General features: G+C 38.7%; 1 protein-coding gene across 3 annotated transcripts in view; it reads left to right on the forward strand.

The window, feature by feature from the left end:
* The window catches only part of NCKAP5 (NCK associated protein 5), a 666,974-nt gene that overhangs the window by 83,181 nt on the left and 571,013 nt on the right, over nt 1–12,780 (forward strand). For all 3 annotated transcript variants that reach the window (XM_087920337.1, XM_087920334.1, XM_087920335.1), the window contains exon 2: nt 4,165–4,273. In XM_087920337.1, the coding sequence (XP_087776463.1) occupies nt 4,205–4,273 (69 nt within the window). In that variant the 5' untranslated portion in view covers nt 4,165–4,204. The remainder of the gene's footprint in view (nt 1–4,164; nt 4,274–12,780) is intronic.

Raw genomic sequence — 12,780 nt, forward strand, 5'->3', positions numbered from 1 at the left:
TTGAGTCTATAGCTAACCTATTCTAAGTTTGCAACTATATACTGTATCCCCTTTTTTTGAATCACTGGAATTCACTTCTGAATATATGCAGAGGAATATTATAGCTTGCCTTATTTCTCCTTTCAATTCTAGCTTTTTAGGGAGAAAAAACCCATTCCTTTGGTATAAAAGGGTATGTTTCCATCAAGAATCAACACAAATTATTTATCATCTCATCACAATTCCAAATTATTTTTCATCTTCTGCAGTGAACCTTAATCATACAGATCTATGATTGTAGTTGAATGATATGTTGCTATATTGTCCAGCAAACTATTAATTAGAATTCAACCTATAATAAAGTTTGATTAATTACCCACATAGATTTTCCTTATGACTTTGATAGCATTCATCAATGTTGTGCAAACTTCAGGAGAATTGAGACTACGATCAACATCAATAGTTAGAAAAGGATGGTGTAGCGATGTATAGGATAAGGCTGCATTCTGAGTGTGATTGGGAACGTCTTAGCAATGATCATCGAGCATTTATAAAAATATTGACATATATGTTGTAGAGAAAACTCTTGTGATTCTCAGTGAAGGAAAACTATAAATGAGCATATCATATACCTTAAACAAGATCTGACAGTGGGCCAAGTTGTGTTCTATAACACATTATTATTATATATCCAACTTTTTGGGGGGGGTAACTATGAATCAATGGAGCCATATAAGTCCTTGGAATATAGCTTGAGTTTTCCTACTTTTGTTATAAGCATCAGAATAGGATAGTTTCATCAATAAAATTACATTACCTTTACTCAATTCAGAAAATTACATTTTAGCAACATTTCAGGATGCTATTTTGTACATTAGACACAAAATAAAATTAATGGTGGCCTTTTCAGTTTATGCAATGGACAGCCTTATGTACAGTATTTGGCTTTTAAAGCTGGGTAATGGTAGGAAGGGAAGGGGAGTTAAGAATGAGATTCTGGGAAATTAACAGTGATATGTGTGGCACTTTATTAATACAGACATTTGTTCATCATCAACTTTTATCATATTTGATTTTGGTCATCGAACAGCAAACCTTGTAGGAGTAGCTTATACCCACTGCTCATGTGGTCTGAATTTAAAGTGCTGTTCTTTGAGTTACAGGTTACTATCCTAGCTGGCTGAAGTATGAGCTATTTAACATCCCGCAATCACCATTCTTAATAAAGCAAGCCTAGTCTGGCTGGTGGCAGCATCAAGATGAACTTTGCTCATCTTGAAAAATGAACCCAGCGACTGATGACCTGGCTACTCCTTGAATGGGAACTCACCTGAAAAACGCAGGTCTTTAGGTGACACTAGAAAGCTGAAAAACCTTAGAGTAAATGCAGTAGAAAGCTATTTCTATATAGTCCCTGAGAAAACCAAATGGGGAGAAGGATGTGAAACCACCAAAGTCACGCTCAATTTGAAGGTTTTACCTTCACTTTAAACCAGGGATGGGCAAGTAAGGTGGCACAGTGGTTACAATGCAGCAGGCTAATTCTTTAGGTTGTAGTTGCAATATCGAACTAAGTAAAAGTCTCTACTGCCATTGCCATAGAGCACGGAAAGCACTAAAGGAGCAGCAAAGTGAGAAAATTCCTTGGATTATTCTATGTGTTCAGCCTTGGTTTGATTAACTCTAGCTTATTGAATAAGCCATACAAAACACACTATCAATCCCAAACAAACCACACTGTGACTGAATGCAATCTGCAAACCTAGTCAACCAAACAAACCATTTATATCTTGTTTGCAGGTGATATATAAACTAAAAAATATTCTCTATTGAGTTTCTACTGAATGAAATGGAATCAATATTATTTTTTCATGTGGATACTGCATTAATGTGTAATCTGTGGTTATTTGGCCACTGATCAACCAGATTTACAAATTTTTCCTGAAGAGAAATTATAGAGTTTATCCACATTTCACCAGAAATACTTCCTAAAGTTACTGTTCTTCCTTTCTTCCTCTCTGCCTCTTTTTTTAAAATTAATTCTTTTGCAAATGCAGACAAGGCAATCAAAATGCATTGATGACACAAAGTATAGGAGAATTATGGACTGTGAATGTCGTTCATGAGCATTTTAAAAAAATTTACATTTTAATTCATTTCTTTAGCAGATGGTAGCAAGTCATCTGCAACTATGAGTATCTCTTCAAAGGGAGGAAAGTAAACCCCTCCCTGCTAGCAGCTGACTGCCTTTGGGAAAGGAAGACTGCTCTTATTTTAGATGTACATTCAAAACAAACCTCTCAATCTAATATTTATACAATTTCAGCCAGACCCATCAGTAGCTAAAAAAGAAGAACCAGAAGAGACCAAGGGAAAAGAGAATCTAGTTTTCTACTGATGCCTTTGATAAGTGCTCCCTCTAGTATTTTTTACAGTACTTTTAATATAAAAATTCTTCCGTGTATCCCTATGGCATATGACACTGCATTTTATAATTCCATGGTGAGGACCTTTTCTTGCACATGTAATATATCACAGAATGGCTAGTCAGGGTTGAATCTGGTCTGATCATCTAAAGCAGGGGTGTCAAAGCCTGGGGGCTGGATGTGGCCTGCAGGCTGCTTAGAACTGGCCTGCAGGGCCACCCTGGAAACAGCAAAGGATCAGTCAGCAGCCTTCCAAAGCTCCATTTTCACTGGCAGAGGGTTGCAGGAGGCCTTTGTAGCTGAAAACGGAGCTCAGGAGCCCATTTTCTCTGGCAAAGCGCTTGGGCCACAATAGGCATCCCTGAGACAGGTGACGTCAAGCTGGCCACACACCCCTGCCCCCAAGATCAAACACAACCCTGATGTGGCCCTCAATGAAATCAGGTTTGACACCCCTGATCTAAAGAAATCCTGTTGAGATTTACCCCTTATGAGATTTACAACGTACAGCTAGCTTAGTGTTTTTCAGCCACAACAACTTTAAGGTGTGTAGACTTCAACTCCCAGAATTCTCCAGCCAGCATTCTCCAGTCCACACATCTTAAAGTTGCTGAGATTGAAAAAACACTAAGCTAGATGAGATCCACCTCTGTAGCAGCACCCTTTCCCTCAAAGGTGCACATTGTCCAGTATTGCTAATATTCTGTAAGCTTATATTATTTCAGCAAGTCTTGACTTGTAGATGTCCTGAGTGGGGCATTCATCCCTACCATTAAGTTTGGGGGTTTTATGCTTATATCCTTTTTAATTTTATGCATTGCTGTATGCTTAGAGTTCTCTAGAATTGAGGTATATCATCATAAACATTGCAAATAAATAAATAAATGCAAGCAAGCGATATATTCATTACATAATTAGATTTACAACAAATAAAAACCATTAGCGAAAAATTTTTCTGCAAAGTGAATTGTAACTCACTGTAAATGCTCTCCTCTAATATCAGAAAAAGGACTCAAGAAAATCCTAGAGTAGCTTCCATAAGCAAGGAGCCTCGGGTTCAAAGCCACATTCAATGGTACATTCATTGAAGAGAGTATGAAACAATGTTAGATGCCTCCAATGCATGACATGATTTGTATGAGGAATTTTATTCAATAACTCAGTGACCACTCACTTGCCTAAAGTCTTTGTCATTGTTCGTTGAAACCCAATGAATTACTAATTAAAGCATCTGCTCATTAAAGTTCACGTGCATCTGTCCATAATCTTCATTCTCTGAAGTTGCACTAGTCATGATGGTGGACCTCTTAAGCAAATAAGCTAGAGCAGGTGGTCTGCAGAAGATGCCAACTGCTTCTGGATGTTCTGAGATGTTCCTTCTCCACAGTAGAGAAGGAGAGGAATTTCATTTTGCCTAATCATTACCAGGCAAGTAACCCCTTAGAACTGAGAACCCTCAGTAATTGTTGATCTGCACATCCTTTAGTTTGGATGTTATTTGTTTTGTACACTATGGTATATGGGCTAGAGAGATCTGTACTACTTCCAGTTCCTATCAATCTCAAATCTCTCTCTCTTTCCCTCCCTCCCTCTCCCTCTCTCTCTTTCTCTTTTTCTTTTTCTCTCTCCCAAGTTGACTAAGAAGAATAGAATATGTAGACTTACTTCAGGTAGAGAGATAGATATACAGACATGGAGTAATATTATTTTGACAAGTTTATTTTCTTATAAAATAAATGTATTTTTATTTTCTTCCCAGTGAAAATTGCAAATACTTGGCATTTCCAAAAAAGAACATTATGGATAAAAAGCAGCAACTAGTAAAAAAGGAGTTTGGGAAGAGATTCTCTCTGGATAGCAGACTCATGGTGAGCATAAAAACATTTCTGTGCTTCTAGACTTGTCTGTGTGGATGCCTGTGTGTGCTGATGGTCCAGCTTTTTCAAAATTTACATAGCATTAATAAATTCAATGCATATTGACATCTTAAGTACCATACTGATTTTAGGGAATCTAATCCTAAACTCAGCAATGCGTTCCCCTTGGTGCCTCTGAAGCCCTTAAATGCTATTCTCCACAGCAAATAAAAAACAAATTAAAACAGTTGATAGATGAGATATCAGAAGATCACTTAAACTCATGAGATCTCATGGTATGCCGGTAAGCCATACTAAGACTGCTAAACCCATGCTAAGACGTTGAGATTTCACAACATCTCAGCGAATTAGCTAATTGTTTAGTTCGTTTTGTTTTTATGTATTGTGCAAAGTTCCTAGATAGCATCTCCCACTTGAAAAGTGGCTCATTCCCAGTTCATGACTGTGATCCATCCCACTGTGCAAACAAATGGCAAGAGATGTTTGCTGATCTACATTTAAGTAGATATGAATGCCCTAGCAAGCAATCCAGCTGTGAATCGCGCTAAACACGATGCTCCAATATCAGAATTTCAACACACTCCAATATCAGAATTTCAAAACATTGAATCAGGTTTTTCTCAATGACATTGCATCAACCTGCAATAAAGAATTGTGCCTTTTTTATTCCTAAAGAAAGATATGGATAATCTTTGCTGTTGGCCACCTTTGGCTGGCAAACCTGGACTGGGTTGTTTTTTTCCCCTGGGAGAATCACTCTGTATAGGTCAGTAATGACTTTGATAGTGGAGGGCAAAGGTGAAATCTAAAATCTTATTTAGTGATTTCAGTGTGAATTCTTGGTCTGCTTCACACATGATATTTGAACCTGTAAAGCTTGCTGCTTGCTGATTTCTATTGTATATCTGCTTAACAATAATTCTATTTGTGGTGCTCTCTGTGTTAGTGTTGATGATGTTACCTAGTTGGGTAATGAGACTTCTGTGAGAAAACAACCAAACGTAGAAGGCACACCTGGGACCCCACAGTTCAACCTTGAGATACAAACATTCTCTGTTATTAATTCTATTTGTGTTTGGTGACTATATGAAGTTTAGTCTGACTGGTCTTTGGTGTTATGTCAGTACTGTAGTTCTGCTGAATGCCAAAACTCCCTCACTCATTATCTAAATGAAATATATTTAAGCTATGCCTCATCCTGCAAGCATATACATGTTTCTACATTGCTGCTTAAAAGGAACATCCATTTGCACATAATCATTGTCAAACTCTGAAGCAAACAGAAAAATGTCCCTTTGAGTTGTCAGCACATCCAATCTCAAGGGGTTTTCCAAAAAAAAAAAAAATCACAATATTTAGGGTGTGGGAGAGCCCTATGAGACTCACCCAGGGCTTTGAGACACATTTTTAAATTAATGGGTTCCTTAACAGACTGGAGGAAAAATATGTGCAAAATTCCTTTTAAGTCATGTCATGTGAGCGTTCTTTGGAAGAGCATTCAAGGTGGAGCTGGATGTTATCAGAATGCTCCCGAGAATTGCAGCGCATTCTGACATTTTTCTCGCTTGATGTAATGCCTGGAATATGGATTAACACTGTTGAATGCATTGTCAGCAGATCAAGCTTCAGTCAAGTTAGTGGGGTGCACCTGAATCTAGAAAGAAAGAGGAGTGGGGCAATAAGGCAACTTCAAAATCCCCAGCGACCCCAGACAGTTTCATTCATATTTGGAGAACTGCAGCCCAGTTCTGCTTGGACTGGGAATTGGTTGGCTTCCAAAAAGCAATAGTGGAGTCTTCTCCTTTAAAAATAAAAATAATTCAGCCTCTCAGGATCAATGATAACTGGCACGTGGAGTGAATCTTCACAAAGCACAGGTGTGGGAAGGTCATGTGAATTTTTTTTGCTGGTGTTGAAATCAGGTGGTCCACAGTAGGGACAGGAGAGCTGACAATCGAAGGTGTTTCCATTCTGCATCCGTAACAGAGCAGTTCTTGCAGGAGAGATGATGAAAGGATGAACTTTCTTCTGCCTTTCTGCCTCAGTCAACACAATGTACCACCCCACCCCACACATAAACATTTTTTTCCCCAAGACCAAGATTGATTTTGGTCCCAGAGAAAAAAAGTTGGTCAGCACCAGCATCGTAAGTAGTTGCACCTTTGACTTAAAGGAAGATCTGTGGAATTAACAGCATCAACAACATCATAGGAGAGTGGATAGGGATTGTTTTTCGCCACCCCCTCCTCAGGGCTTCTTCCTACTGATATATTTTAATAAGTGGATACATGCTTTCAAAAGCAGAGAAATTCAGAGCAGAAAAGTTAAGAACACAACAAGATGGCATGCACGAAGGATGATTGCTCAGTCAGCTTTCTACCTAGCGTTGGCTATCTATGTATATGTGTATTGTAGAATTTGAGAGAAATGTGTATAGTCATATTAATATTATAATAATATTATTATTAAGACATTGTTTATATGTTCCAATAGCAATAGCACTTAGACTTATATACCACTTTATAGTGCTTTACAGCCCACTCAAAGCGATTTACAGAGTCAGATATTGCCCCAACAATCTGGGTCCTCATTTTACCCACCTCAGAAGGATGGAAGGCTGAGTCAACCTTTGAGCCTGGTGGGATTTGAACTGCCAAAATTGTAGACAGCTGGCTGCAGAAGTAACTTGCAGTACTGCACTCTAACCACTGCACCACAGAGGCTCCTGGCTTCCTGAGACTCTTCTGACTTACAGCATGAAAATAAATAAACAACAGAACAGTAAAAAACAAAATGAAAGAAAGTGTACTTTTCAAGTCCCGACTGATGGAATTGTTTAATGAGAAGGATTAATAGATCTGATGTGCTTTTCCTCTGCCTAATCATGGAGAGGACAGGTGTTTCATCAATAGTCAGATCCTACGACATGAAAGGCTTCATAGGATGTAACCAGCATCTTTAATTGTAGCCAGAAGCGAACTAGCAGGCAATACATCTTCTAGAACAATGGTGTCATGTGGGCATATTTAGGCATGGCAGCCCATTACTGTACTATCTACACTGCCACATTCAATAGTTTCCAACTGCTCTTCAAGGTCAGGCTTATAGAGACCACATTGTAATAGTCCTCTCTAAAGATAACCAAGCACACATGACTATCTAGAGGGTCTCTTAGTCCAATAGTAGGCACAAGTGGTATACTACATGCACTGTTACTAGGGCTTGGCATGCCCTAGAAAGGCCAGAATGCAACTCTATGCACTTGCTCCAGAGTGATGCCCTCCTCGATGCTGGTGGGAATTGGGGAATCTGGGAGGTCCCAGCAGGGGATAATCAAATGACTGCCAAAAAAAACCCCCTACCAAGCTCACAGAGCATCAAGGACCTCATGACACTAGATGAATCTGTGTAAAGGTCTTCTTGGCCACTACTGCCAATTGCATTTCAGTAGAACTTCAAAACTCTCTTAGATGGTGCATTGATTTTCAATGGGGAAATGCTATCCCATCCAAGACTACAGACAATGTAGAAAGTTCCCAGAGTTGAAAAGAGCCATTTGCTCTTATCAGGATTGATTTGAGTCTATTCAACCCCACCCGATCTTTCAGATAGCTTTCAGATTCTGGGATAAGGTATTAATAGCATGCTTTGTGCAGTTGAGAATCAGGATATGTGACTGAATATCATCAGAATACTGGGAACTGAGCTGATAGATGACCTCCACCACTGGTTTCATGTAGATTATAAATGGAAGGGTAAGACCACCAAGCTCTGCACAACTTAGGCACTGCACAATTGAAGTGTTGCAGGCTCAGCCTCTTTCTCCCTGTGAACACCAACTAGAACCAACCACAGAATCATTGTTACATGAATTCTTCCACTCTCAATCACCAAAATCATTGGTCGGAAAAACGCTATGATCAAAAGCTGCCAAGAGACCAAGGAGAATCAAGATAGATTCACAACTCCATCTTAATTCCACGAAAGGCCATTCACAAGACAAATCAGTGCTAGCTCCATATTGTGCCCTGGTCTGAAACCTGACTGAAAGTTCTAGACAATCCATTTCCTCCAGGATTATCTGCAGTTCAATCACGTTCTCAACAATCTTCTCTTAAAAAAAGGATATTTAGAGAATGGACAATTTTTTTCCCTATTATTTCCCTCTTTCTCTTTCACCTTCCTCCACCCCATACAGACAATTTATACTACTTTTCCAGACATAAATTTTTCCACACCCCATCCATATTCTATCTCTTCTCCTTCTCCTCTCTTTCCTATTTTACATTTTGTTTAAATACAATTTACTCTCATTGTGTGTTTAATACAATTGCATCTAGAATACAGTATTTGAAAACAATTTTTTCTAGCTGAGAAGAACAGGTGGCAGCTGACTCCTCTGCTTGTGTTATCTGTGTTGTGATACTTCAGTGAATTGCAATGTTCCAGGATAAAAGAAACCCCTGACACATTTTTATATCCCTATTGGAATTTGGTAAGTGGGAAAAAATGTCTCCAGCATGCCATTGCAGGCATATTCAACTTTTTCTGCTCTCAACCTGAACAGTGCGTGTTTTTGTCCTTGAATAGTACATATTAATGTAAAACCATGCTGAATCTATCCATTATTTTTTTCCTAGAGGTTATTAGTCTTGAGATCCAGCATGGGTGGGACCATTGTAACCTCTGTCACTGTCCTCAGGGATTTAAGTCAAATATAATGGAAGCTGTGGGTCAACTTCTTTTTGGAACCATTCTCACATCTCTCCTACATTTATAAAGGCATTCTGTTCAATGTGTCTGATATGAGGCATTCATTGAAATTAGCAGGAGGGTGACAAAGTGCATTTCTAGTTCTAAAGTTGTAGTAAAAAGCATGACTTCATAAAGTCTGGCTCCACGTATTATTTTAGAAAAAGGCTCTCGCTCCCCAACAGAATGCGGTTTTAAAAATAGCCTCCATATGTGTACGTAAACTTTTTCAGCTTCTGCTTTTACATGAAAAGTATGGCAGCCCTGTGAATTAGGGCTTGGATGCAAACTGGGTTTGTTAGATAATTAGCTTAGATACTGCCTTTTCTATTACCTTGAATAAAGCGCCTTCACTTCAGAAGTTCTAAGCCGTGGATAATCATCAAGATCTGTTTTTCATTGTTTGCATTTTAATAGCTTAAAATGCCATTTCATGAGAAGGTTTCAGTCTAAAATGCTCAAGGTTGTTTAAATGACAATTTCCGCTTCATATTTGAAGGATGTAAGGAACCGATGGATGCTGTTCAAAATACCATCTGAAAAGATTTTAAGCTTTTTCAAATATGAAAAGCCCCTTTGCCGCCATGTGCAAAGCAGAAAAAAGTATTTGATAATATCACAACCGATGTAAGGAAATGCAACTTTTCCCACATTCTAAGGTTATGAAAATAATGAAAGGCTCACTAATAACAGAGCCCTTTGAGTGACCTAAAACTGTGACATTGTCTCCAGGACATCTTTTTGATCAGAAGAAGTCAATTCTTCAAGCTGTGCTTTTTTATCAGAATAATTCCCAGGCTGGTTTGAGAAACTGCTTTAGATTGACACTTACAAACTATGATATCATTTAATTGAGCAGCCTTCTTCAGAAGGTTTCATCTTTACAAGTAGCTGACCAACTGACTTTATAAAATAGGTTTTTTTAAATTTTCAAAAGCCAAGAGCAGTGAATTGTTTCTTAGGAGGTTGGTGGCCCAGGCTTTCACCTTTCCAGATCTGAGTCTCATGCCAACTGCGACTTGCAATCAGATTTAATTTGAGCAAAGTACCTGTGAAATTGCTTATTCACAGCAAAAAGCTGAGGAAGGACATCTTGATACCAGAACCTCACATTCTCCCTATGCCGCATTTCTTTTTCAGTCCTCATTAAATTAGCTCCTCAGGACCAGAGGTGCAAGTTCATCACACAATCTTAGACAGTATGTAGAAAAATGTGGCCAGTGTTGTTTGGTATCAATCAGGGCAAGAGTTCAGGCAGCTTGTTATCAGAACACAGTTTGAAACTGGTGCTTCCAGGATCCGATCACCTCCAACATTCAATTTGATACCTCTGTCTTCCAAGCCTTTTAGCCAGCTGCATTGATTCGGTTCACTTCAGGCTCCTTGGGCACAATACTGATGCCTGAACCACTTTCACAGCAGTCTCATGTTTCTGTGTATTACTGTCCTTTGACTTTTAGATCATTAGTTACCTTGCTCCCATGGACTAGGAGGGTGCGTTTGGGAAAGTCCTGATGAAGATACTGAATGAGGCTACAGATTTCCTGCTAGGAAATGCCAGGTCCTCCTTGCTTATTCTGTAGCCCTCATCAACATTCAGTGCTTTCCCAGTTCTTCTTCATCCTCAGATGATTAGTCCACATCAGGACACTTTTCGTACAAGCAATAGAAGGTTTTATATGACTTGAGTTTTGTGGACTAGAATCCTCTTAATGAACTGCATTGCCCAGTAGGCAATTTTCATCATTTCTATGAACTTCTTTGACCAAAAAAAAAAAAAAGGTTGAATCCTGCCAGGTAAACAGTATGGTATCTGTGCTCGAGCAGAAGCCCAAAGAAGTAGGGGGAGATAGTTCTCTCCAGTTGACAAAACAAGATCGGTATTTATATTTACTGGAGTTCTGTGTCTGGTATGGCTAGATGCCACAGAATTGCTGTATACACACACAGGTGTAAGAAATGACCAGGCTGAGCCTGAGGGGGGAGTCAAACATGTCAACAGTGCATTTCTGTGTGCCAACAATAGCTCACTTTGAATGGCTTTCTTATCTTCCACTAATTTCCCTTGACAGTTAATAGTTCAGATTCTTTACAGGTCAGATTAATCTTGCAATAACTCTTTACATGGATTTGAATTGCTTGAATCTCCTGATTTCTACAGTGCTTGACAAGAAGTTACACTAAGCTAGAATCTGGACACAGAGTCAGGTAGCTCCTGACTTACAACCACAATTGAGCCCAAACTTTTCATTGCTAAGCCACACAATTATTGAGTTTTGCCCCATTTTATGCCCTTTCTTGCCACCGTTGTTAAGTGAATCACTGCAGTTGCTAAGCTGGTAACATGGTCGTTAAGTGAATTTGGTTTTCCCATTGATTTGCTTGTCAGAAAGTCACAAAAGGTGATCACATGACCCCAGGACATGTCCTAAATACGTGCCAGTTGCCAACCATTCAAATTTTGATCCTGTTACCATGGGGATGCTGCAAAGATTGTAAGTGTGAAAACTGCTCATGTGTCACTTTTTTTTTCAGTGCTACTGTAACTTTGAACAGTCACTAAATGAATAGTTGCAAGTCAAGGACTGCCTGTATTTATTTTTTTAAAACATTACCATTCTCTATGTGTGTGTGAAGTACATGTAGCTCTTTAGTTGGAGGTTGAAACTTTCTGATTTCAATTACTCTCATCTCTCGTCCCATTGCCTTAGGTTGTCAAAGCTAATACATATTGCATTAGCCACATCTGGAGAACAATATGCTGCCCATTCTTGATATATGTTTCTAGAAATTACCTAAATATCTTTTTTCAATTTATTTTTTTAAGTGTATATCTCTGCTGGCTTTTAAAACTTGAATAATCCATCATTTGTGTGACTCTGAAGGAATCTAGCCTAGCATGGAAAGGCAGTAGTTGAAAATTTAAAAGTCTTTCTGGTCCTTATAGAGATCCATATATTCCAATATAAAAGGGTTTGGAGGTCAAAATGTAAATTGATTTCCCAATATCCAGTGTTGATTCCGAGTATAAGGAAAATGTATTTTCTGCCACTTCTTGCCCGCTTGTGATGGATAGGTGAGTATCAAGAGATAGCAAAGGGTAGGGACAATAGTAGCAGCTTGGCTTTTTACAGCTTTCCTTCTACTTTGTATAAGACTAAGCAGGACCCAAAATGGACAAAGCCCTGTTCGAGACCTAAGCATTTATCTTTAGAGGTTCTAATAGTAAGAGCTCCTGCAGAAGAAAGACTCATGGGGTAAAACGTATGGTTTTGGGTAATGAGAGACCTTTAAATAAGTAGTTTTATGTGCAGTTAGTTTTATGACCCCTTCTTATTGCTGGCAATTTTGCAAGTCAAGATAATGATGAAAACAATTAAGTCTTGTTCCCAAGCTTGTAAAATAATCCATTTTAAAGAGGGGAAAGAATGTACCTTTTCTCCTTAATTGGCATTGTATCATGAAATTTGAAGAGGAAAGCAAGCATGCTTTTTTTTTTTCTCTCCGGATTGGAAGGGATGGTTCTCCCATCAAGCTCATTATATCTCTTATGTCTTGGGAAGAAAGAAAAGGGAGACCTGTGTATGCAAAGTAGAAATGCTTAACCTTTTGCATGAATTGCCTTGTTGATGTTATCATTCCTACAAATCAGCCTTTGGGCCTTGGACCTGAAGCATCTATTTGTCATTCCATAAAACCTGTAAAACCTTAAGAACACCCTTGGAATAAAATTTGATTTGTGACCT

This window comes from Pseudonaja textilis, chromosome 1 (genome assembly GCF_049901715.1).
Source record: "Pseudonaja textilis isolate UNSWEBS1 chromosome 1, rPseTex1.2, whole genome shotgun sequence".
Lineage (NCBI taxonomy): Eukaryota > Metazoa > Chordata > Lepidosauria > Squamata > Elapidae > Pseudonaja > Pseudonaja textilis.